This window comes from Hoplias malabaricus, chromosome 14 (assembly GCF_029633855.1).
Source record: "Hoplias malabaricus isolate fHopMal1 chromosome 14, fHopMal1.hap1, whole genome shotgun sequence".
NCBI classification, from domain to species: Eukaryota; Metazoa; Chordata; class Actinopteri; order Characiformes; family Erythrinidae; genus Hoplias; species Hoplias malabaricus.
This window is the reverse complement of record NC_089813.1, coordinates 15,254,746-15,280,673: the sequence shown is the minus strand read 5'-3', so window position 1 is coordinate 15,280,673 and position 25,928 is coordinate 15,254,746. Positions and strand designations below refer to the sequence as shown.

The following is a 25,928-nucleotide window of genomic DNA, read 5'->3' as shown; positions in this document are numbered from 1 at the left end:
GAATAAGAGTACTGAACCTCCTTGTTTTTCAGAAGCTCCAGTATAACTTGGGGGAACATGTTCACAGTACAAACTGTATCAGCTTTTTTTTTTACAGTGTTTTTGTTTACCAGAGTGCCATGCAGTTCATTTTTCTCAGAGAGAAAATCTGCTCAGACCTGCAGAGTTAGGGGCAGGATGCTGACTACAAAATGATGCATAACTTTAGAAGTCCATGTCTGTGTGGAGAAAGTGCAATGCAAATTAAATGTAACCCAAGTAACTGGAATGAGTTTGTGTGAGCGCTCTCAGCCTGTTCACTCCCTCACTCCCTCACTTGCAATGAACCTTGGTTGTGTGTACACTAGTTTGTGAACACCTGCTTTTCTACCATTTCTCTTTAAAGTAACGATTGTCTTCCCTTGCTGCAGTAACACTCCCTATACTTTAGAGAGGCTTTAGACTACATACCAGATGGTATTCAGTCATAAGAACCTTAGGGAGGTCAAGTACAGTTAGAGATGATTCATTTGGGAACACAAGAACCTCAACAAATAATTCCTTAGATGACTGATGCTACATCACTTCATAGAATGCAGTTCTACATCTCCACATCCCAGTGATGGGGTCTTTACTCTCTCTCTTTGAATTTTCATCTCATGTACAATTGCTCCAGAGTGGCCCATGCTTTTCTGAGATTACACAAGCCCTATATACTTTGTATAGACTTTGCATTTACAGACTAGTCCATCTGTTTAAGTGCATACTATGTTAGTCCCCTTTTGCCCTAGTCATCAATGGTCAGGACCATCACATCACCACCACAGCTTGCCTATTTTGAATGATGGAGCTTTCTCAGCACTGCAGGGACACTGATGTGATGGAGGTACACTGTGTTGCACTGGTACAAATGGATCAGACACAGCAGTGCTGCTGGAGTGTTCTTAATGATCCCCCAACCAAAAATAACCCATCAATGGCATCCTGTGGGTAGAATTCATAAAGGACTAGACGATGACCAACACAAACTGTGCACCAACAGATGAGCTACTGTCTCTCTCTTTACATCTACAAGGTGGACCAATAAATCAGGTGTGAAAAGTGGACAACGAGTGGACCAAGTTTTTAAAATCTACTGCTTTGATGCACTCATACCAACGCAGCACACTCTAAAACACCACCACCTCGACAATGCCGCTGCAGTGTGGACAATGAACCACCACCCAAATAACGCCTGCTCTTTGGTGGTCCTGAACATTGAAGAATATGGGCTAACAATGTATGCAGAGCAGTTGAAGGATTACAGTCTATAATTACAGAACTGCAAACCGCACCTATATACTAAGTGGAGTTGATAAAATGTACAATGTATCTAGAAACAAGGAGGCCATTTTATGTTTGACTGATCGGAGTATGTGTACCTTTTCAACCCTTTGTTCAACCTGTACTTTAATTTGTACCTTCATGCATATTCATAAGATGTGCCTATTTGCATACAGCCCTTACACAATCAGGCAATAACAGGTTTAGACTCCAGTGTTGGCAACTTGTTTTCACCTAGCTACAACTATTAAGAGAAAAAAAAAGTCAAGACGTCAAACTAAAGGGTAAACCCCAGTTATGGGAAATAAGATAAATGTTTAAACAAAAACTTGCTGTGGCAACTAAAAAGGAATCGCTGGAGTCTTGAGTTTTGCCATTATATAATACCCGTGGAGAGGAGAAATGTCTTTTTAAAAGTCGTGGCCGATTGAATCCGACGTTGCTCTCGAAGCGAACAGCGCGGAGAGAGAAAGACGGGGATTACACAGAGTGAGAGAGAGAGAGAGAGAGAGAGAGAGAGAGCACTGAAAACCGAACGTGAGGGATGTGAGAGACGCCGACTGAGAGAAAGAGAGTGAGAGAAAGGGAGAACGTGTCGTGTATGAGAGTTTAACGCTGCGCTGAAAGCTCATTCTCAGCTCAGGATCTATCGTTTGGAACATGGCTCATCTTCGCTCTTCACTTTCCTCGGCTCCTCCGCTCTGTCGGGTTTAACTCCTGTCAGGAACATAAAACCAAACAAAACTTCAAAATGGACGCGCTGAGTTTCCTCGTGCGGCTGGTCGCGCTGTGTTTGGGCGGGAAGCCGCTGGTCAGGTAAGTCAGGATCATTTCGGAAAGGACATTGGGAAACATTTACACATTTCAGCTCGATATACTGGCTTTTCAAACGCTGGAGTTTAACAGTGTTTCAACAGTGGATTCAAATGATTGTATCTTTTTATTCATGGGTGGGTTATATATATATATATATACACACACACACACACACATACATATGCTAGAAGGTATATAAGATATATCATGAGTGAAATAAGCAGTCATAGCATGGCTGAGTATTTCCTCTTCAAAACTAGGGACCGAAATACAGTCTCTAACAGGCAAACTAAGGCAGCCAGGCTTTCTTACATCATAAACCACAGGAACCATTCCTGTCAGCTTGTGGTGCAGTGTTTTTGGGTTGCAGGTGAGTCGTGAAGGGGTAAGTAGAGATAGAGGCAGGGACTAATATTCATATACCCAGGCATACTGAATAAACTGAAAGTAACAAATTCGGATCAACAGAGATTAGTTTGGTGGGGAGTAATCAATAGCCAGCCGGTGACTTTAATGACAATTTCCTTTTATTCCTTTTTGTGCGGAAGCCTCCTACTAGTCTAGTTGTTATCACCACGGCTGTGTAAATTTCTCACTCTAAGTTTATCTAGAAAGAAATTTCACACCAAACCACTCTCTGAATGACATGAATTTTAATGATCTATAGATGCAGAATTAAAAAAAACATGTGCAAGTCTCCTTTTGTACCATTAAGTGATATCTCTAATCTTGCTCTGAAAAAAATAGAATGTACAAAGATATTTTATTGATTCCTGGTGAATATTCTAATAATATATAACAGATCTATGGCGTTTAACCAGAGCCTTGACACTTTTAGACACGATTGGTTCTCTAATACTTGGTCTGTAGTGGTATATATTAAGTGAATTTCCACTGGCCAAAATAAATAAATAAATAAAAAGTGTCCTAACACTCAATTTCTTAGCCTACTAGAGACATAGGAGAGTAACTGAGCAATTCGATGGTTCACAATATGACAATGATCAGTCATTTTTACATATCTGTCATTTGCATTGTCCTCTGGTAACGCTGAAACAGAAGGCGGTTTTGTAACAGAAAATGGGTTGAGAAAAGCCTCTGCAAAAGTGTGGAGCACTTGCTAAAAGTGGGTTTACACATTTGAGTCTGGGCCCACAATAGAAACAGAGAGGAGAAAAAAGGATGATACGCCATTTTGTCAAGCTTGAGTTGTTTTTCTGCTGAGTCATCAGTAAGAAGCAAAAATACAACATTATTTGCTTCCAATTCGCGTTCTTGCTGTCACTAGTTATAGTAAATCTTATTCTACAGCAGTTGGTATAAGGCTACATTAGTATCAATACTTGGACAGAGTTGCTGAATATTGCATTTCTAGCCAGTACAGCAAACCTGGAGTGGGTTATGAAAGTTTACGAATTATTTTACTTCAACTGTTACTTTGAACTGTATGCTATATGTGACAAATTAGACTGTTTTAGTGATTATGGTATTTCATTATACTTTTAACATTATTCCAACTGAACTAATGCTGAACATACTGTCTCCTATGTCTAAATGTGGCACTATGTTATTCTCATTTGAATTTGAACCCTTTATTTGGCACAGAATGACCAAACAATGCAGACAGTGGTCTTTCATTCACATTTCCTGAAAATCCCATTAGGCTCATATTAGGTCTTTATGTTTTACAATGACATGTCCATCACATTTCGCACTGACATTTATTTAATTGCTGTATTGGTGTTTGAATACTTTCATGATTTATTTCTGGCCAATGTGTATGTGTATGCATGAGAGAGAGAGAGAGAGAGAGAGAGAGAGAGTGTGTATGTGTTTTATTCACAGCTTCATTTTCCTAACCTCACTCTTTTCTGTGCTGCCTATGGTGCAGCTTAGTACTTGCTGGAAGAATGTGAAAGCAGCCGATATTACTGCATCACCTTCTGGAGGCTGCAGTTAACAGCTTTTCAATTAACCTTCTGCAATGAGACAAAACTGAAGGTTCCTTGCTCCATTTTTAACAGGGATCCATTGCATGGAAGACAAAGAAAAATACAAATATCCATGCGTAATATGTTTGAGCATATTATGCTCAATCTGACTACATGTTTTCTTGTTATTGTGAAAAATTCACCCCATTGCGTCACAATATGCTTTTCTTACTGCACTGTAGATACTGTCAATACTATATATTAATATTACACTATTACACTAATATTGACACTAGTGATTTCATTCATTCATTCGTTCATTCATCTATTTTCTGTAACTACGTATCCAGTTAAGGGTCATGGTACTAGTTATTTCAGCAAAACTAATCATCATAATGCATATTTCTATCATGAAAATGTCTTGACGTATTGTGGCCTATGTTTTACTATATCCACTGCTACTAATGTTATGACTGTGCATTATATTGCCACATAAACAGTAATAGAGATACATCTTGTGGTGGACTTTACCACCTCAAAGGCAGATATGCATGATATCCTTTCTCATATCAGAATTTCAAAGAACAATATCACACTAACCACAAGCAATTATTGTGGCATTAATCAGATATATTGATTGGAATAATGTAGCACCGATGCTAATCTTATCTAATCTTAAAATTAAGGCTGGGCAATTAATAAAAAAACTAATCAAAATTGACTATCAGGACTTCTAATGAACATAATCTTGTCTATATCAATTATATCGATTATTTTTATTCTGTTATGTCCCCACTGTTTGTTCATGTATTGTCTTTTTAAAACCATGATACCAAGCTGTAGTCACGTGATTCTGTCCCTATCTGCCACATGGAAGCGACCTAAATGCTGAGGCAGACCGAGCGAATCAAGCAGCTCATACCAAAGAAAAACACAGCATTTGTGGTTTGGACGTGCTGTGTTTTGACTTTAATTAAGACGCCACTGAACAAATATTAGTCAAATGTAAACACTGAGAAAAAACAGTTTCAGTGATCAAAGCACAATCACACACCAAATACAAACAGTGTTCAGAAAACAAGAGAGGAACAAGCTCCCAGCAACATTAGAAAAAATGTCCCAGCTTTAATACTGGAGCATATTTACAGTACAAGCCTCGTCACTGCACTATGAGGATCAAAAATACAAAAACAAAATAATCGCTTATTAATCGTAATCGTGGTCAAATGTACAATTAATCATGATATTGATTTGCGCTCATATCGCCCAGCACTACATTTAATCATGCAAGAGTTTTTTTTTAAGTGTTCAGGGATCTACATAGAACCACTTTCCTTACTAAAGAACACTTGTAGAACCATTATTTGTAAGTGTTTGTAAGACTGGACAAATTAAAATGGATATTTTCACTACAGAAGCCATCTGGTCTTCAAATATAGCATAGTTCTTGCCAACGGTGGTCAGTGTTGGCTTAAATATTGCCGTGTCACAGAAGCAAGTGTGTTATCCTATTTTATTTTATTTCATCTTTATTGCCATCACTCGTAAGTACTGTTTTATATCCGTTATACCACTGATTTTCCTTCAGGATATGCATCATCACCTACAGTCCTCTCGCCCAAATTTAACAGTGCACAATAATTTGTATGTTCCATTTAACAGCCTCACCATGGTCAGAGTGGTACGCCACACCAAGACCAATCACAGAAATGGCTGCAGGCACAGAATTGTAATGGGATTCAAATTCACTACATGTGCTCCGAATGGAGCGCTTAAGCTGCCGAAAGGGTGAAAGACCATTCAGTTTAATGGCTTTTTCTTTTTTTTTTTTTTTTTCTTGGCCTCGGCTCACTCAGACATTTTGTGAGAGTTGAAGCTGAAGTCACAGCTGTGGAGTTTATAGAATCTGAATTCTTGTCGTAATGTACCATCTTCCAGACAGGAGTTTTGACTTTTTTCATGATGCTGGCATTTAAAGAGCAGTTTGCTGTTGTGTTTTTTGAGAGAGAAGGTGAATTGATTTGTCAGCAGCCTTTAACACTGCCAATGTCCCTGTATTCCTCCTTCTGCACTTAAAAGTCTGATAAATTTATAGCCCGTTGACCCACATGAGTGAGCCCTCAGTAATGTTAGCCTAGTTTGTCAAGGCCTAAACTAATGAACAGAGGACGTTTTAAAGCAATTGTAGAGCCTCTGCTATTTGCAAGATTATTAATGGTTCTCTTGAAATTGACATCTTTTGAAATGTTTTTTCTAAATGCATCATGTCTGTGTCCAAATAGCAGCATTAATAAGACACCACTTTCCCAAGCTTTTATTTTCTACTGAAACATTAGTAAGAGATCGAAACAGTAAGTTTAGCTAATAATTCAGCTTTTTTCTGCAGGCAACAAAATGACACCTTTAGGATGTCCTTGAAATATTTTTTTGTAGTTGTAAGGACTTATGTATTTTGTAGATTCCCCAGTAGCATTGAAGGGACATCATGCAATTACAACAACACAGGACCACGCATGTTCATTGCTTTATGTTCCCTGAAGGTCATTTCTGCAAAAGGCAACATCTACGAGGACATCACGTATTATCTGGGTTACTGTCACCAGTTTTAGAGATTGTCATGGAGCTGGGATACATTAGCAGCATTCATTACTGAGTTAAAGACATTTATTCAGAAAGATCTCCAATGCTGTATGCTAATCATTATGTAGCTAATCACAAACAGGCATTTTTTGTATTTTCTCTAAGATTTTTAGAACCTCTTTTGATGGTTTTGTCACAGCTATGTGCATGGAATAAATGTGCTTCATCAGGAAAGTCATCAGGAGTCTATAATTCAACTTCATCCTGAATAATAATAAAAAAAAATCCTGAATTTAAATTTGAATTGATAAAAAAGATAAACACACATTCTGGTTTCATCCTTGAGGTCCAATGATTAAAAAAAACAACGGCCGAATGTTTCAACTCCTCTGTGATTGTAGCTCTTTCTCTTGTGCTGTGTAGTTTCCCGAAGGCATTCTCTGATCCTAATGATACTGATATTGCTGGTGTTGCTGGAATCAGTGCTGTGCTTTGCTTAGAATTTATACATTGAGATCATTGTACATCAATAATAAACAAGTTCAGAGCATTACACAGAAGTACATTTTATGAAGAGATCAATCAGGGGAACTTGTCGTTTAAAAGCTGCATATGAATGAAGGGACTACAGCGGCAGTCATAGGAACAGCACACAAGCAGCTGTACTTCAAAATGAAATTATGGATGGTTAGAAATGTTAAAATAATAATGGTATTAATCACTTGTTAGTAGTATTGTCATTTGTTGTTCTATTGATTTAATTTTTATATAAACATTTATCTTTTTAGTACCTTTGTACTAATTAATATATTACCAAGCGAGGGCACAGAATACAGCATTAACACCTTCCTCCAATGCAAGAAGTGCTGTCATGGAAATATATTGTCTCACATGAGCTAGTGATTATGGATACATTCATTAAAGACCTTAAATCATTAATGGCTGTAGAATGTTTTAGTTCCAAATAGTAAGAAGTCTGGCAGTCTTCAGATTTTGAGTTAACTGAATTTTGAGTTAACAGGAGGATAGTCAGTGTACTGATATACGTTTTATAGTTAAAACCATATATTTTAAATAAATTGGTTCTTCATGTGCATAGCCAGTTCAGTCTGTTGGTCAGAACTTTATAATGACCATGACAGAGGTCACTTCCAGTGTGTGTAACAGTTTAGGAAGTTTAAGGCTGATTTCTCTACCAAAATCTGCATTTCAATGTCCTTGTTTTATTGATCGTTTGGCTGTGATCTCTACATGTGGTTCATTTTGGGCTTCTGAGTGGTGCAACTGTTTAACCGTTGACTGTATCATCATTAAATCGTTAGTTAGATGCAACAGTGTGAAAAGAATAAGTGGCTGGCTGCACATCTAAGAGGATGTATGTGTTACAACTCACTCTCCCAGATTCAGCAAATGATGGAGGATTTGAAAATAGTGAGCGACTATGTGTCACTGACTAAATCTGGGGAGCAAATAATGTAAAAACGAAACTGAACAGCTACAAGATTAAAAACACCAACAGATGAAGTGTTTGTTACGATAACAGACAGTTTACACTTCACCCACATGAACATCAGTGAGTATTAGACGGCCTGAACCTACCACTACACTGTCAGAAGAAATGTCACAATGGTGGTACCCCCTAGGTTACATACTCTGTACCTTAATCAGGGAACATAACTGTACCTTATTCTATTATAACTGTAGATTTAAATTGTGTTCATTTCTCACATCCCATTTAATCTCCAGAACATGCTGTTTATTTTACACAGATCTATAATGAAAGTTTACGAATATTCAGCTCTCCTTCTAGAGAGCAGTATATATTGTAACTTTAGGGAGCAAATCTGCACTTTAATACCACTGCTGTAGTTTTAAATTTAAGTTTACACTTTTTTTTTTACACCTTGTTGTTTTTTTTAGTGTAGTTCACTGTTTGTCCTTCCTTGGTCCACTTTTGAAGGTACTAACCAGTGCATACTGGGAGCACCTTGCAAAACCTGCCACTTTCGGATTGCTCTGATTAAAAAAAAAAAAGAAAAGAAAAAAGAAAACCATGACAAATTGACTCTTGTAAAAGTTTAACTTTAATTCAATAGAGGGCAGTTCAGAGTCATACATTGAGACTGGTGCAGATAGGAGGAGGAAGAGGTTACTTACTACAAAAAAAAAGATGTGGTGTGAATGTTGATGGTCTGTGAGGTCATTAAATACTTCGCCACAATTGATTGATTGATTGAATTTTTGGCTACACTGTCCCCATGATTTCCAGTGGTACTGATCTGTTCCATCCGTATACGTAAGCTTTCTGAACGTGTGCACAGATATGGACAGAATGAAGAATCCAGAATACGAACTGAAGGCTCAGTGCATATCCATATTTAATGTTGAACATAAATGTTCCTTTAGAATTGTCTCCTGCTTCCAACACATCAACTTCAATAACTGACTGGTCACATGCTGCTTAGAGAGGTGCCAACAAGAAATGGGGCAAATTGTGGTTTTAATGTTGTGGCAGAGTAATATTTTCATTTTGTTATAATCCTTACATAGTTTTTTCCCTTTTCTACATTCTCTTCCACTTATATTTGTTTTGATGCTTTACAGAACAAACGAGATGTTTGAAGTTGATTACTCTCTGTAACATTAGATGGGATGCATTTAATGGCACCAGTCACATGTTTCTATGTGTTGCATATTGTTGTTCACCTCCTCGCTGAGCTGTGTCTCTGACTCAGGGACAGATAAAGCAACTTGGCCTCCAGGGAAGCAGTGTTAATGAAGAGAAATAAAAGAGGAAGAGCCAAGGGGATGGAAAGGAAATTAACTTTGAATGTTTTCAGGAGAGTGATGTTGAGCGGTGAATTCAGGCATTTAGCGAGTCTCTCAGTACTAATCACAGAGGCAGCAACATTAGCATTTTACGGCCTCTTTACCATCTGACTCAAAGCCGTCTTCCTCTGTTGTCTTAGGCAGTGTCTCTAAAAGATGTTTAGGCATGAAATTGTTGGCGATGGGGGAATTTCAATGTTGGAGACGACTGTTAAAATATAAATAACCAGTATAATAACAACACTAGGCAAAGACCACTAGATAAAATTTTTAAGCGATATATAGTTATATAAACTTACATATATATTCATATGCTAAGTTTATTATATTGGAATTATATATATATAATTTATATTTTAATAAAAATGTGTGCTATACATTTTTTACCCAATATATTACATTCAGCAAATAAACAATAATTGTGTAGACAATGCATGTCATCTGACCAGTGGTGTTAAAATGTTTCCACCAATTTATCATGATATAAAAATATCTACTTTCTTTATTCAAACCCCAATTTCAAAAAAATAAAAATATTGGGACATGGCAAAATGTACATATAAAAATCACTATTCACTTATGTGCAAATTAAACATTTATTTATTTATATATGGTACAAGGCATCATTTTTAATATTGAAAATGACAAAGTTTATCGTTTTATTACTTCTTTTTTATATTTTCCCTTATTTAATATGATGCCAACAACATGTTCCCAAAATTTTGATATTTGGGAAATACTCGTCTTGATGGCAGCATGTTGCTCCGTATGTGTATTGTTCAGAATTAACGGTGCCTTCACAAATACATCCTCATACCATCACAGATGCTGTGTGCTTTTAACAAGTTAAAAAAAAATTAAAACAAGTTTTAAAACAAGTTAAAAAATTTGGACTGCAGGACACATTTTGCATCTTAAATGAGCTCAGGCTCAAGTGTATTTATAGTTACTTCTTTGCATTTGTGAGGTTTACTGTGTATTTCTGAATGCAGTGACAAATATAGTTTAAAAACAGTGGATTTGGGAAGTGTTTCTGAGCCCATGCAGTGATTTCCTCTTCAGAAACCTATTTTTAATTCACTGCAACCTAAGGGCACAAAGATAACAGCCAGTGAGTGTTGCTTTTTGGGCCCTATTCCTTGTATATAGAGATTTCTCCAGATTCTCTGAAACTTTTTATTATATTGTGTACTGTACATAAAAACAATGTCTTTACTGTTATTCTTGAATTGTTTGACAACTTGCCCGCACAGAGCAGTGAATCCCTCCTGTATGAGATGCTTTGGTAAACCCAAACATTGTTGCCAATTAAGATTTTTAAAATGTATTTATTAATTAATTTAGTTATTATGTAGCATTACACAATGTATCAAACTTTTTTAAATGTGTTTCTGGCATCAGATTCAATTTGGCCATATATTTCTTTGTATGCGATTGGCACAAAATTGCTTTTTTGGACATGGAATTTTTATTATTAATTTTTTTGTTGTTAAGTACACATTGTAACCTCTGTTTAATAGCAAACACTATGTCTGTTTACCATCACCTTTTGGAGATATTATTTAATAGCATAGTGTTGTCGGGCATAAATTTAATCCAAGAAATAAAATACCACTTTTTCTTGTTATTCCATATTCTTTGTCAAAGTGCTATTAATCTTATTTTTTCAAACACCAAATTATTGATATTTTTGTATAGTTTCTTCAAATTAAAATCACTATTTATTACATCACCATGAACAAGCATGTGGGGAAAATGGCAGTAACCGCTGATATTGTGTCACCTCCACCTCATTATATCTCAAATACATATATATGAACAGTACAGATGGGATAGGTGTTATTTCTTATTCACATTGACATTAAAACTTCATGTTCCACACCTAGGATCCAATGTTTTCATTCCCCTTAACACTGAAAATAGCCATTTGTTCAGACTGGCAAAAATAACTCTTGAGACGGCGAGGGAAAGGTCTCAGGTCAGCTGAGCTGCCTAATGTAATTTACAACACATTTTGACTGTGATATGTATTCACTTGCTGCAACACTAAGAAGGAAAATAGTTACTTTAAAATAAACAGATCCACTTACACTATTAATGATTACATGAATACAGATCATAAGACTGAAACTGAGTTAGTGTGCTTTGGAGAAAAATGGAGTTATATAATAATGCATAATAGTACTAAAGGAGGCTAACAGCTGAGAAACCAGTGCAAACACAGCCCCATTTCAAAAGGGCCACAGCACAAATGTTGAATTGTGTTCTAATCTAATAGAAGTGTGTCAGCATTACAATGATTTGCAAATTATATAATTGATTACCACTAGGGGGGTTTATTAAATACAGTATTGGTGCTTTGCTCTGCCATTATGTACCGTATTAATCCTTGTCATAAAGCAACATTTTGTGAAGCTTGGTGATTGAGATACACTGTGAAAAACTGTTATTCATATTTTTTTTCCCAGGTTAATATGTGTAGTTGAAGACAAAATAATTTCTCATCCAAGTTGCTTAAATGATAGTAAATATCACTAATTCAACAATTTTACCTTGGTGTATCAGTACAACTGCAACCCTGAAATGGATTAAGTGGAAAGTTTGATGATGACGATGAAATGTGCATCCATTTGCTTGGTTTTGTGGTTAAACAAAAATAGTTAACATTATCAATAATGTCAGGAATAGCAGTAAATATATGGAGCTTTTTTCACTGCATGGAACCTACATGACTCTGCTCATCTCTGCTCTTTTGGTTTTCCACTGGCCAAATCTGGTACCTGGTCCCTGGAAGCGGGTACACTGTAATTTTACCAGAAGTTGACACAACTCAGAAAGACTGTCGCAAAACGTTTTGTTGATTTCTTTTTTTTTTTTTTTTTTTTGATCTAATGCTTTATTTTTTAGAGTGTAGGTTTTCAGTTCCAGCTCACTAGGGGTTCCAACCGTGCAGAGTAGGTAGTAAATGTGTAAACCCTGCAGAGCGCTGATTGGCCAGAGAGACTCACCACGAAATGCAGAGTTCATTCAAATCCAGCACAAACCGCCACTTATTAAAATCTCTTAAGTTACAGCAGCTTTCAAATTTATTTTTATTGGACTCAAAATAGCAGCTTATAACTTTACCTTGCAGTGTGTTGAAGAGGTTTATATGCTCCTTGGGATAATGGCCGACAAAAATTTCCAGTGAAAGCCAAACGTGCAACAAGTAAAACTGATCTGTGAGAAGTGGGGCACGGAGCCGTGTTCAGTCCCAATAACAAAAACAACACGTGAATACACGGTGAGTAAACATCGCCTAACTTTGGAAAATGACTTGGAAAGTTTTAAGCGTGTCGAGCCGAGTCATGTAGAGCCGGACCCATGTGTTGGAAAAGCACCAATAGAATATAACTATGATATTAACAACTACAAACAGCAATCCTAGAAATTGTCTGCATTTTCTGTTTCTTAGTCAAGTTGATATTGAGTTCTGGGCTCTAGGGACAGTTTATTACTCTGAAAAACTCCTTTTTTTTCTTTTTCTGTTTGACCTTACTGCTTTTAACAGTTACACATCTTTTCAAAACCATACTTCTGAATTGTCCTCTGACAGCAATAAGGGCAACAAACATATTAAAATATATATAAAATGTAGATTTGTCAAATCTGATATGGGGCTTGGTTTTCTCCTTTCTCTGAATTGTGAATGATTCAAAGTCTATTTATCTGATGGTGATCTTCAAGCTCTTGGTTTTCTACATAACTTTCAATAATTGTTTAACTCAAGTTTTGGAAACTATTTCACTTATTCATTTCAAGGTAATTGAGTTTCAACCACATTGAGACGCAGTCTCCAAAAGCTCATAACTTCTTCCACAAAAATAATTGTATTATTAAAAATCTTTTCTGAAATCTCACCTTAATATATACTTTTTTCATTTTCATTCAAACCATAAATAACTCATAGAATCTGTATATTTAGAGGGAGATGGCAGGAAACTAGGCAGGGAATGTTTATTATGCCATATACTTGCATGTCTTTTACAAACTTGAAATCATTAAGTTTAAGAATAGTATAGTAACCTCCTAAGGATTGGAAAATGGCTTACTTAAGAGTTTAGACCTAAAACAAACATTGTCCTTTGTATAAATGCATTTTAAAAATGTCCCCAGTGTGCCCCTCTTCCCAAGTGGAACTATCTCCATAGAAGGTTATGACTGTAAGTCCAGGAGCAGTTTTCCCCTCTTATATTCAATACTCCAGCACATTCAGCATTTTCAGCTGCACACATTGTCCATATCAGTATTCGGGGTTGAACATTGTCCAGATCCATTTATGTTGAAGGTTAACATTTGAATATTGGATGGTGAGCTTGTGCCCTTCAGGTTTACACTGCCCCCATGTGGCTTGCTTTTGTGATATTTAGACAATGGGACATGTATCCCATGTGTGTTGTTGCTTGAGAAACTCAGGTAAAGGGGAAAAAAAACATTAAAAATGTTTTTCTGACATTTGTGCTTGAATCTCAAAGATACAAAGGGATTATACAAGAAAAGGAATTATACAAAAAGTCTTTCACGAGAGAGTCATAATGTGGCTGTAATCTTAAATCACTGGGAAAGTTATGTTGTATGCAAAGATGACAGCAACCTTTTTCTTTTAATTTTCAATCAATTATCACTTTTAAAAAACATATTTTTGAAAGAGCTTATGAATTGCATTTGTCAGATTTTCGCTGCAAATTGACACCATGTTAAACTTACTGCATTAAATGTTGGATAATACCATAATAATTAAGATTTTATGTTTAACCAAAATGATGTCTATGACAATATTAAGTTAGTTATGTTTTTTCCATACAGCATTTTCACCTGTTGAATGAATTACACCATCCCACCCATGGTTACATAATGTTCAAGTCATTTCTGTTTAGCTATTTGAAGCTTTTTGTGTTTGTTCTTGTAGGGCCATGCTGAGTGACATTGGTGACTATGTAGGTACAGACATTGAGATTTCCTGGTTGCCTAATCTGGATGACTTAATGAAAGGCTATGCTCGAAACTTTCGGCCAGGGATAGGAGGTGAGTTTGAGATCTACTGCTCGTGTCATTGGATCACCTTTTCATCCATCCTTGCATTTACAGCCATTCTTAGTATCAGCACTGCTATTTAAGGTGCCATTGTTATGTGGGTTCCAGCTCAGCTTTTATATATTTCCACCTTCTCCACTGTTCTAGTTCCTAAAGTCTAATTTTAAAGCATGATATTTAGGCCACGCATTTTTAAAGCGCTCTTTTTAATTCTGATTTTGCACATTAATGAGCTCTCAGTACATGAGGAGCGAGCAAGCCCACGGAAACCATCAGTGCAATTATGAATTTGTTATTAAATGCATTATGCAACAGCATGAATATGCATGTTCCAGCGATGCTCATGAAAAGACCATGTTGCTAAGAATGCCTGTCAAATGTGTCACATCCAATGGCCACAGCGTAGATTTCTCTATCTCACAGCTTAACTCAGCCCAAGCCAAGGTGAACATCCATCAAGCAAAAGGCCTTTTTGCAGGGTCAATATCTGTCAGTTTCTCTGGGCTATATATAAACACAGCAGAGGCAATTCTGCCACATGCAAAAGTTTTGTAAGAATGGTTGCTGAGCATATGCTGAACAGACATTTATGACCATCATGGAACTCTGCTTGCCTTTTTTTTTCTCTGCCAGTGCAACTGCTTATTTCATCACCATTTCAAATCTCAGCATGGACCACCTTAGAGCTTGTCTGAGGGGATTTGTCACATTAAAATGGGTGCTGAGGAACATATATGAGGAATAGCAAATTTCTAGGTAGCATTTTGAAAAATCTGTAATATTAAAAACAATTAACAACTTCACACCATTATTAACAATTAGTTTTTTCTCTGTTGTGGGAGCATGAATTCTTGTTCTCTTTACAGAATTGTTTAATATCAGCCAGGTTTCCCAGATAACAGATATTTGGACCTGTACTTTCCTTTGGGGATAAATAAAGTACTCTGTCTATCTAATCAGTGCCAATTTGGGCACTTACGTCCCAGTTACAGCCCTGGCAAGAGTTGCGTGGGCCGCACATGGTCCAACTGTAAAGGTCCGCGCTTGACATGGGTTATGGCAAGTTTTCTGTGGGCCAGACATGGAGCAAATGTGGATTTGGCCCAGGGACGGTCCATAACACACCTGATAGCTGGCCTTTATAAGCTGGACCTGTGGCTGAGTTGAGGCAAGCCTAAGTTCTACAATCTGGAAATGGAGGTGGCATAAGTGTCCATTGGCAAGGAATGGAAAGGGTCCCTTGATGGCCAAAATGTCCATTCAAGATGGATCTAATTGACCCTAAGTGTTGTTATGGGAGCTAAACCATATAGCTAGATGCTATATAGTTTAGTTTACAAAGGGCATAAAGCTCTAATAGCATCAAGCCTTAAAAACCAAATCCTATCTGTATATTTTTCCTGCATAAACATTACACCCAATGTTGGAAACATTATATAATGGAACAAATATCCCTCAGTGTATTAGAATGCCCATCAAAAGAAAACACACTTTCATGCATAGAGCAAATATCCATTCATTAAAATGGCTACCCAATCATTAGCACACAAGCATACCATCTTATATATATATTTTTTTTAATTAAATGTTTGTGTTGACACCAATGAGTTTTCTGTTATGTCCGAGGGTCCTTTTGGGAGGTAGGAGGATGGGGGATCTGTTTCTTTTTCTCACGTTTCTCTTCACAGGACCCCCGGTGAATGTGGCCATGGCTATTGAAGTAGCTAGCATTGACCATATCTCAGAAGCTAACATGGTAATGTATGAATATATGTGTATATTACTTATTGCTGTTCAAGTTTATTATTTAGACAACTTTTGCTGGTCCAGAAGAAAATGTAATTAATTTTGTGTGCTACTTGATACTTACCAGAACTTTATAGCAATAGTATTATTTCAGAGTTATTAGGACAATAATAATCTTGATAACATTCTCGCTGTTAGAAACCTCATATCATGAAATAATTACTTTAATGATAAGTCAGTGGTGTTTGAATGCTTCATGGTAGCAGATTTGTTGTCTTTGTGACTAAAGAGCCACAAATTTGGTCAGAAAAGTTGATTCAAGCACTCACAAAGGGACTGCTGCTAAGAACATGTAAAAATATCTAACAAAAACAACTGAAGTTGGTGACTATGTGTTCTAGAGCAGTTTGGGTGCAAATATCTGCAGACAAAAAAAAATTACCCCCTGGAATTGGGTGTGTGCCAAATAAATGCCATTTGATTTTACATTTTTGTAATAAAATTAATTTTCTGCATTGCTCAAAATTTCAAATATATTTAAGCATCACTGCATATTTAATATTAGAAAAAAAATGGCATTTTTGAATTAATTCTGTGCTGTGGACAAGTTATTACTCGTAATGTCAGGAAGTTGTTACATATTATCTTACCCTGTGTTTACATGTATACATGTTTGTGTTTGTCCGGTGTTGGCAGGAGTACACCATGACAGTGTTTTTGCGTCAGAGTTGGCGAGACGACCGTCTGTCTTACAACCACACAAACAAGACCCTGGGGCTGGACAGCCGTTTTGTAGATAAACTCTGGCTACCAGACACATTCATTGTAAATGCCAAGTCCGCCTGGTTCCATGACGTCACGGTGGAGAACAAGCTCATAAGGCTACAACCTGATGGGGTCATCCTCTACAGCAGCCGGTTTGTGTGTATATGTGTGTGTGTGTAGGCAGCAGTGTAATTAATGCATGCACACTTCTTTGGTGAAGAAATATTAATATTAATGCACATTGACCTACTTACCAACCCCAAGCTATACACATACATTCTCACACTGCATACAAAAAAACATTCACTATATGGTCAAAGGTTTGTAGAAACTCAGAATAAAGTGGATTATGCTATAAGCAGCACCTTTTTCTTGGAGAGATTTTAATGAAACACAGCATTTCTCTAACATCAGTAGCTGCCATCACTATTATTATTTTTGGGCTAAATGCAGTCACATCCTCACAGAACTTTCTCAGCTTCTGGTGTTAAGATGTCACAGATGAGTAGAAGTTGTTACAGTAGCAAAAAAAGGACAAACATCCTATAAATACTCTATGGGTTTAAAGTAATTCGTAGTAAGCACATAACCAAATGTGGCCATGTGAGCTACAGAAACATGTTTTCAATTATAATCCAGTCATGGCTGTCTCATCTTCTCAATTTCAGAATCACATCCACAGTGGCCTGTGACATGGACCTTACCAAGTACCCCATGGATGAACAGGAATGCATGCTGGATCTCGAGAGCTGTGAGTATCGAGGTTTCACATTCTGTTTTTGTCATTGTAAACACTACTTTTATTCAACACTGTCTTTACTGATGCTGTAGATGGCTACTCTTCAGAGGATATCGTTTATCACTGGTCAGAGAGTCAGAAATACATCCACGGACTAGACAAACTGGAATTGTCCCAGTTCACTATTACGGACTACCGCTTTGTCACTGAGATGCTGAACTTCAAATCAGGTGAATAACACTTGAAAGCTTTTCACATGTTGTTTATTTATAAGGCTTTTCATAGTAGCTGTAAAATGTCCACCTAAGATCTGGACATCTTACACTATTTCCTCTCTGTCCAAAGGATAACATATATCTCCAAAACAATAACTTTATAGGAGAAGGAAAAAGCTGTGTTAACTTTCTGTGGAAGTCAATGTCAGAATATGGTATTCCAAGTTATTTGGGAGCATTTCTACATTCCAACATGCCATCTTTATGGAAATGTGTGGATTGTTTTCAGGGCAGGTGATTCTCACTCTTCCCTTTTCCCAACTCATTATCTCCTAGAAGCTCCACACAGAGTCAAAAGTGCAGCAGCTAAACTAACATTAAAAGAAAAAATATTTTGTGTAGATTTATTGAAATATGAAAACATTTGCATTACATATGCATTAGAATAAACAAACCCACCATATCAGTTACTAAACCAATCAATCATTGAAGTATTTCTAGCTTGTAATAACAGACAGGAGAAGGTCGTAGCTACGTAATCTATTAATTCACGTATTTTTGCTTTCTTTTCATTTTAAAAGCTGGGCGATTTCCACGTCTCAGCCTCCGATTCCAGCTGAGGCGTAACAGAGGAGTCTATATCATCCAGTCATACATGCCCTCCATCTTACTGGTTGCCATGTCCTGGGTCTCTTTCTGGATCAGCCAATCAGCTGTGCCTGCACGGGTAACACTGGGTTAGTTTTATTTTAACATAAAAAAAAACATTAAATACGATTGATGTGTACATATACAGACACCCCTCCTAATTTTTACATTTAATTTTAACATTGTGCACACATCGAGGACAGACATTCAGGGCTGATTTTCCATACAGGGATTAAGCTTAGTTTTGGACTATATCCTTCTTTCAATGGAAAATCACAATTCAAAATGCTGTGTAGTCCAGGACTAGGCTGCCACCCCTTATTGTTGCTAGTATACTCTCCACAGAACAGCATAACATTAAATGATAAACAGCTGCTCCTAAGCCTATGGTCTCCATGCCTTTGAGCAAGCTGTAAAGCCATAATCAATGGGCTGTGCATCAGTGGAACTGGAATCAAGGAGCTCCATGTAGAATCAGTTAAAATTACTTTAGTGATCCAGAACTAATCATACAGTATTGATACTTTGCCTCACTAATGTTCTTGAGACTGAATGCCATCAAATTTTCACAGCCATGTTTTAGCATATGCTGTAAAGACATCCTTAAAGATAAGGTGGAGAAAACGCACTATTAATGCCCTTCATTTCAGAAATGTTGAAGTTCACAAACTTTAGGCCCTATAGCAAGAATATCTAACCCTTTTATTGAAGTGTCCGTGTATTAAAAGAAATATATTTTGAAAAACTTTTGCCCTCAGGGATCACTACGGTGCTCACCATGACAACGCTGATGGTCAGCGCTCGCTCCTCGCTGCCCCGCGCCTCTGCCATAAAAGCGCTGGATGTCTATTTCTGGATCTGTTACGTGTTTGTGTTCGCTGCTCTGATTGAGTATGCCTTCGCCCACTACAACGCAGATTACAGCAAGAAAGAGAAAGCCAAGGTCAAAGCAAACAAGAGTGCGGAGGTAAAATAAAAGAGCTGTGCTTAAATGTGTTTAATATGAAAGTGATTATTGGTTCTCGGTAAAGAAAGTAGACATTTAGTTGATGCAGTATTTTTTTTAAATAATAGATGGCCTATATCTGGGAAAACTGGATTGATCTTTTTTCTTTTAATGAAACATTGCCTACTATTGCTGAGGTCCTATAGGTGACCTATTGAAGTGGAAGACATAAATGGTGCAGCAGGTAGTGTTGCAGTCTCACAGCTCCAGGGACCTGGTGGTTGTTGGTTTAATTCCCGCTCCGGGTGGCTGTCTGTGAGAAGTTTGGTGTGTTCTCCCCGTGTCTGCGTGGGTTTCCTCCGGGTGTTCAGGTTTCCTCCCACAGTCCAAAAAACACATGTTGGTAGGTGGATTGGTGACTCAAAAGTGTCCGTAGGTGTGAGTGTGTGAGTGAATGTGTGTTGCCCTTTGGAGGACTGGCGCCCCCTCCAGGGTGTATTCCCACCTTGGGCCCAATAATTGCAGGTAGGCTCTGGACCCACAGCAACCCTGAATTGAATAAGCGGTTACAGACAATGAATGAATGATGAATGTGCTGCTCCTGCCTGTTGGGAATCATGTAAAAAGATCTAGCAGACAGCCAAAAGAGTGTATTAGATTTGTTGTTTCCAATATCTGTGAAGATTTCAGCCTGAATTTTAACATGTATCCTATTTTGGGGCTTTATGAGCCCCAAAGTTATGAGGAACTGAAAGAGCCATTTAGATAACCAATACTTTAGCTATTATACAAAACAAGCCTTTGTTTATCAAGCTAAAGCCTGTTTTGTGACTATTAGCGCACATTTATCAGCTCTGTATTAATTCTACCTGTGAAGATAATGGTATGTGACGTCTCTGCTTTTCTTTCTTGCTTAGCATTTAAGGGTGACATATAACAAGATTAAGATGGGATACTTGAGGCTCTCTTTTATAATATTCTGTATTTCATTTTCCAGTCCATGGTGAAGAATGGGAAGCAGGCAATGGTGCTGTTCTCTTTGTCAGTGACTGGGATGAATCAGGGAGTACTGATCTCCAGACAGAACCGAGCACAGCGTCCAGCCGAGAGTCCAGCGGAGCCGCAGGAGGAGTCGGAGACCCGCAGTGCCCGAGTAAGGCGAGCTGAGAGAGAGAGCAGTCAGGAGAAGAAGTGCTGCAAGTGCAAACCCATCGATGCTGACACTATTGACATTTACTCCCGTGCTGTCTTCCCTTTCACCTTCGCCGTGGTCAACGTCATCTACTGGGTGGCTTATACCATGTGACTTCCAAACACTGCGGTTCTGACTGCATGTGTATACATGTCATATGGAAATATTTGGACACCACTGGTCAAACGTCATGCTTTGATAAAAATAGTTAATGCTGCAAAAAAAAAAAATTATGAAAGTGATATATTTTTCTGTAAAGTACAACCCAAATTGCGTTGCAGTCCCTGAATGAACCAGTTTATGCTCCACAGAGTGGGTCCCTCAGGTGGGGCAGCCATGTTTAAAATAGAATCAGCGCAGAATTTAGGCCATTGGGTTTTTAATAAAGTGAAGAAAAACCATTGGAGGAAATTAATACTTTAACACATCCTCCACAGGGAACCAACTTAAATACTGTAAAAAATATAAATTGTCATGATATTTTCACAGACACACTTATTCCCAAGATATAAAAGTATAAATATGTACAGAATCATGTGCCCTGATTTTGACACTTTAGAAGATCAACAAAATAAAATGTATTATTTGCCCAGATGTGTCCAGATTTTGAATATGACTGTATATAGATCACTAATATGAAGTGGTGCCAAAACTATGACATAATAGACATATTTATACCATTGGATTACCAGGACGCTCAAACTGGGATTACGGAATTACTGGATTTTTACGTACATTTACTATGGCACTACAACCTGTTTGATTGCTGTTTTCAAGCTGGACTCAATGATAACCTGTGGTAAGGAACCACTCTTTAATTAATAATGGTGGAATATGGGGAAGTGCTTCAAGACCTGCTTCATATTAAGTACTGTGGAACTTGCCTTTGCTTCTTTCCTTGATTTCTCTTCATGTTTCGTTTTGTGTTCAGTTGCAGATGGTTCTGACCTCATCTTGGCAGAAACCTTTTATCTTATTTCAGTAAAATCCCAGAGTCCGCAGAGTAGATATTTCTGCTCACAACTGGGCCAAAGATGAATACTCTGACAGACAACATTGCATGACCACTATTGTATGGTTTTGTTATCAATCCGGTTCTTCTTTTTCTTCTTCTTCCCTCACCTTTACCTTCTAACAGTTTTAAGTAGGGATGCACTTTGAAATCAGCCAACATTTATTCCTAACACCCATTCCGCAGTCAGTGTTACTATTTTATGAAATAGATTATATGAGCCAGTCAGGTGCTTACACAGTGCATTTGAATGGCGTTGCTTTACAGTGTTGTCTGAGAATACCCTTCATTCATATAATTATCAGCGAAATGGCCATTATGTACAAGTTATTGACTTTTCTGCACAAAAAAGCACACTGTCTAAAGTAGCTTTAAAAATAAAACCCAGTCTTTAGCATTTAGCATCATTCTTTTTACTTACATTTTTATACATTTTCCCAGACTATCAACGTGGGTTTCATAAACTTAATTTAATGATACTCAATTTAGTGATACTGAGGTCTGGCCCCTGGGGTGGCCATAATATTAGGTGGAAAAAAACCCTCTACTGTTCACATGCTAAATAAGCAAGGAACTATTCAAAGGGAACAGAATTCGGACATCGCTCATAAAGTATCTTAACGTATTTATTTGACAATTAATGTACTTTTGGCAATTTGCTTTTGTCAATAACCATGTATTTTTGGCTACACGTCCTTTCACACCCATAGTGTTGAGTAATATTCTGCCAAGGTAAAGGGTGGGCAGAAAAATGCGTTTAAGAAAGGTTGGAATTTTTGGCTAACTGTTGGCTAATAAGGAAAGATTTACATCTAGTTTTGAAAGCTCCTGTTTTTCTGTTCATCACATCTCAGAACTCCTGAAAAATGAATAACGTGTAGCTATTTATCATCTTCACTGAAGATTAAATTAAAATTGGGTGGGGGGAGGTTATATCTGGCTTCTGCGCTGTAATGTTCCTTACTGTAAATGTCACCTGTTCAAACATATTTCAGTATTTCAAGAAAGCAGTGTGTAATGTAGTAAACCTGTTGTATATTGAAGGGTTTTTGGTTTAAACAACCAGAAGATCAATGAACTAACATTGTCTTTTGCTATCTGCCCATCAAGCTGTAAAGATGCTGGAAGCCATAAAGATCCATAACTGGTGTAGTCACAGTTTTAGGTTATTGACCATACATTACATTTTTGAGCACAGAGAAACTATTGGTCAATGTTCAAAAATGTTAGTGAAAAAGCTAATCTGTTTTATTTTGAAACACTGAAGGTTCCCAATTAGGTTCACATTTATAACCAAGAGTAAAAACCACAGGTTAAACAATGAACCTACTGTGGTGTGAATGTATAAAACCCAAAAAAACACAGGCCTATATTCACTCAGTGAAGCCATATATTATAAGCTTATATTATATTGACTAGTGTTATTATAATAACTTCAACCATCTTAATGCATGGTAGTATACATAATTAATCCTAGGTAGAATATTCTAGATTTCTGATTTTTGGGTTCTGAATAGTTTTTGGGGGGGATCCAAAGACACAGGACACAGGTTAACACAGGAACCATCTCCTGTCCTCAGCTCCTTCTGGGTATGGTGTGTTTATTTGACAGGCTTTCATGAAAATGATTCAGTTTTTTCCTAATGTTTTTCCCTCTGCTGTTAGAGGAGTCCACAAAATTAACTGACAAGAGTTAAGAGAAAATTGTTGTAAGGATTATACAGAGGAGACAACTGCTGCAATAAAATGGAGGATGATGAAAAAATGGAAATATTTGTGTAACTATCCCATTTCTGATCTCTGTGGTCTTTTAAAATCCTAGCCGTCACAATAAACACCAGTCAGACAAAACATTCAAAATACCTCCTTGTTTCTACAATGAATGTGGATTTTATCACATCCCCTTACCATATAAACATTAGTAGTTCTACAATTAAAGGTTGTAGTCTATCTATTGATCTGCATGCTTTTTTCATTCCTAGCACTATAGTGACACTGAAGTGATGGTTGTGTTAGTGTGAATGTGTGATTGGATCAGGCACAGCAGGTGCTGCCTGAGTTTTAAAACCACACAGTGTATCTGCTAAACTAAGAATAACCTACCATCCAAAAATATCCAGCCAACAGTATGCTGTGGGCAGCATCCAGTGACCACTAATGAGAGACTAGAGGATGACCAACACAAACTGCAGCAACAGATGAGCTACTGTCTCTGCCTTTACATCTACAAGGTGGACCAACAAGGTATGGGTGTCTAACAGAGTAGACAATGCATGGACAAAGGGTTTAAAACTCGAGCAGCACTGCTGTGTCTGATCCACTTGCACCAGCACAAAACATGCAAACACACCACCACCATGTCAATGCCAAGAAGATGGACAATAGTCTGTAACTGCAGATCTACAAAGTGCACCTACATGAAAAGTGGAACTGATAAAATGGAAAGTGAAGGTCATTTTAATGGTATAGCTGATCGGTTTATGATGCAGGTACATTGTCACTTTTTTTAAAAGGTATGTGGGATGTAGAGGTGGTGAAATAACAAGTAGACACAGTCCATGGCAACAAAATCTGTAACACTTTGTCAAAAACAATTTCCTAGCTCACATTAAAGAGCTGTTCATCATAAGGGCTGTTCAGCTTTGCTATTTCTTGTATATAAAAAGACACATCCAAACCCACATTGTATCAAGAAAGTTGTGTTTAATGTGTTGTGGAGTGAAACTCTTCCTTTCCAACCCTGTTTACTGATGTCTTTCCCATAGATTTAAATGTGGATGACACTTGAGTCTATTCCTACTGATGGACTAGCCACTTGAGCAGTCTGAGGCTAAAGCTCGTCATCTGTAATGTCCTTTTATCTTGTCCTAATAATGAAGTCCCTTTCAGCGTCAATTGGATGTTTTCCTCTAAAGCTCTAAATCCTGAATTGAGGTTTGGATGTAAAACACATGATGGAATTGGCTTGTAACTCACTCACACAATGACACACTCAAACATATTTAACAAAGTTCTGCACAAGTGTTATGCATCAGTGGCATTGTGCGTCCTGGTTGTGTATGTCGTAGAACAGTGTGGGTGTTAGTTGCTTGGTTGGATTATAGTACACCACAAGCATTGCACTTGCTATGTTTCTCTGTTTCTATGTTTATTTTTTCTTTTTTTTTACCCATCTGTAAGTAATGAAGTGGAAGGATGATGAAAAGAAGAAGAAAAAACATCAGGAACGGTAAACCTTGAGAGTGAAGGAACAAGCAAATGAGCCCTCATTATAAATGTAAATCCCCACTGACTGTATGAAGTCTCGGATGAGAAGTACAACTTCAAAGTGTCTGTTTAAGGAAGGGGAGGGTAATATGGCAAGTGAGGAGAATCAACTGCAGAAAGACATGAGTGAGGATGAAAGAACAAGAGTGTGTACAAGACTGGCAAAGTTACGTTTCCCCAAGACAACATCATCTTTAATGGAAAGCAGTAAAATGTAGGAAGATCTGCTCATCTACTTGTTTTTATTTATTTAATTTTTTTAAAACTAATCATGATATGATGAGCCAGACAGGCAGAGAACTGGAGCATGTCTATTCTATTAGTGTATCTGAGAGTTTGGCTCAAAGGAGAAACAGCACAACTCACGAGATGACGAATCAAATTGCTTTGTAGTCCCTGAATGAACCTGTTTATACACCACATGGTGGTGGCCATGTTTAAAATAGGGTTAGTACACAATTTCTGACACATCCAGGACACTGGATGTCAGTATAGTGGCTGTTTCATGACATGAAGAAGAATCATTGGCAAAAATTGCTTTCTTTAAATTACCTAAACTGAGTAAGCTCACTTTCTAAAATAGCCTTCTGCACTTATGTTTCCACTGTTATATACAGAACAGTGGAGAAGTCACAGCCCACATTTTGGTTTCTTTAATTTTCAGTCACACACTTAATGTATGTGCACATTCCTGGTTCTTAAATCCATATAAAGCTGTGGCCCCCACCACCAAAGAAGGACTCGGATACAACGCCAGATAAACAGTACATATTTTTGTCTTTGAGAGAATTTGATATGTATTGAGGCAAGTAGGTGTCACTAATGAAAAAATAATAATAATTTGAAGAGAAAAAGTTGTAGCCATGG

General features: G+C 37.4%; 1 protein-coding gene across 1 annotated transcript; it reads left to right on the top strand.

Moving 5' to 3' along the window:
* The first annotated feature begins 1,780 nt into the window (after nucleotides 1–1,780).
* On the top strand, nucleotides 1,781–23,611 carry gabrd (gamma-aminobutyric acid type A receptor subunit delta). The gene is made up of 9 exons (XM_066644094.1): nucleotides 1,781–2,118; nucleotides 14,407–14,522; nucleotides 16,220–16,287; nucleotides 16,974–17,194; nucleotides 17,711–17,793; nucleotides 17,874–18,011; nucleotides 18,578–18,733; nucleotides 19,403–19,611; nucleotides 20,588–23,611. The coding sequence occupies exons 1-9, from the start codon at nucleotides 2,054–2,056 to the stop codon at nucleotides 20,894–20,896; spliced, it is 1,365 nt and encodes a 454-aa protein (XP_066500191.1). The 5' UTR covers nucleotides 1,781–2,053; the 3' UTR covers nucleotides 20,897–23,611.
* Nucleotides 23,612–25,928: the final 2,317 nt, after the last annotated feature.

Excerpts from the sequence above, each read along its gene's own strand:
- gabrd (XM_066644094.1), top strand. The coding sequence starts at position 2,054 with ATGGACGCGCTGAGTTTCCTCGTGCGGCTGGTCGCGCTGTGTTTGGGC. Across the intron at positions 17,195-17,710 it reads GTCATCCTCTACAGCAGCCG|AATCACATCCACAGTGGCCT; the intron begins GTTTGTGTGTAT and ends TCTCAATTTCAG. Across the intron at positions 17,794-17,873 it reads CATGCTGGATCTCGAGAGCT|ATGGCTACTCTTCAGAGGAT; the intron begins GTGAGTATCGAG and ends CTGATGCTGTAG.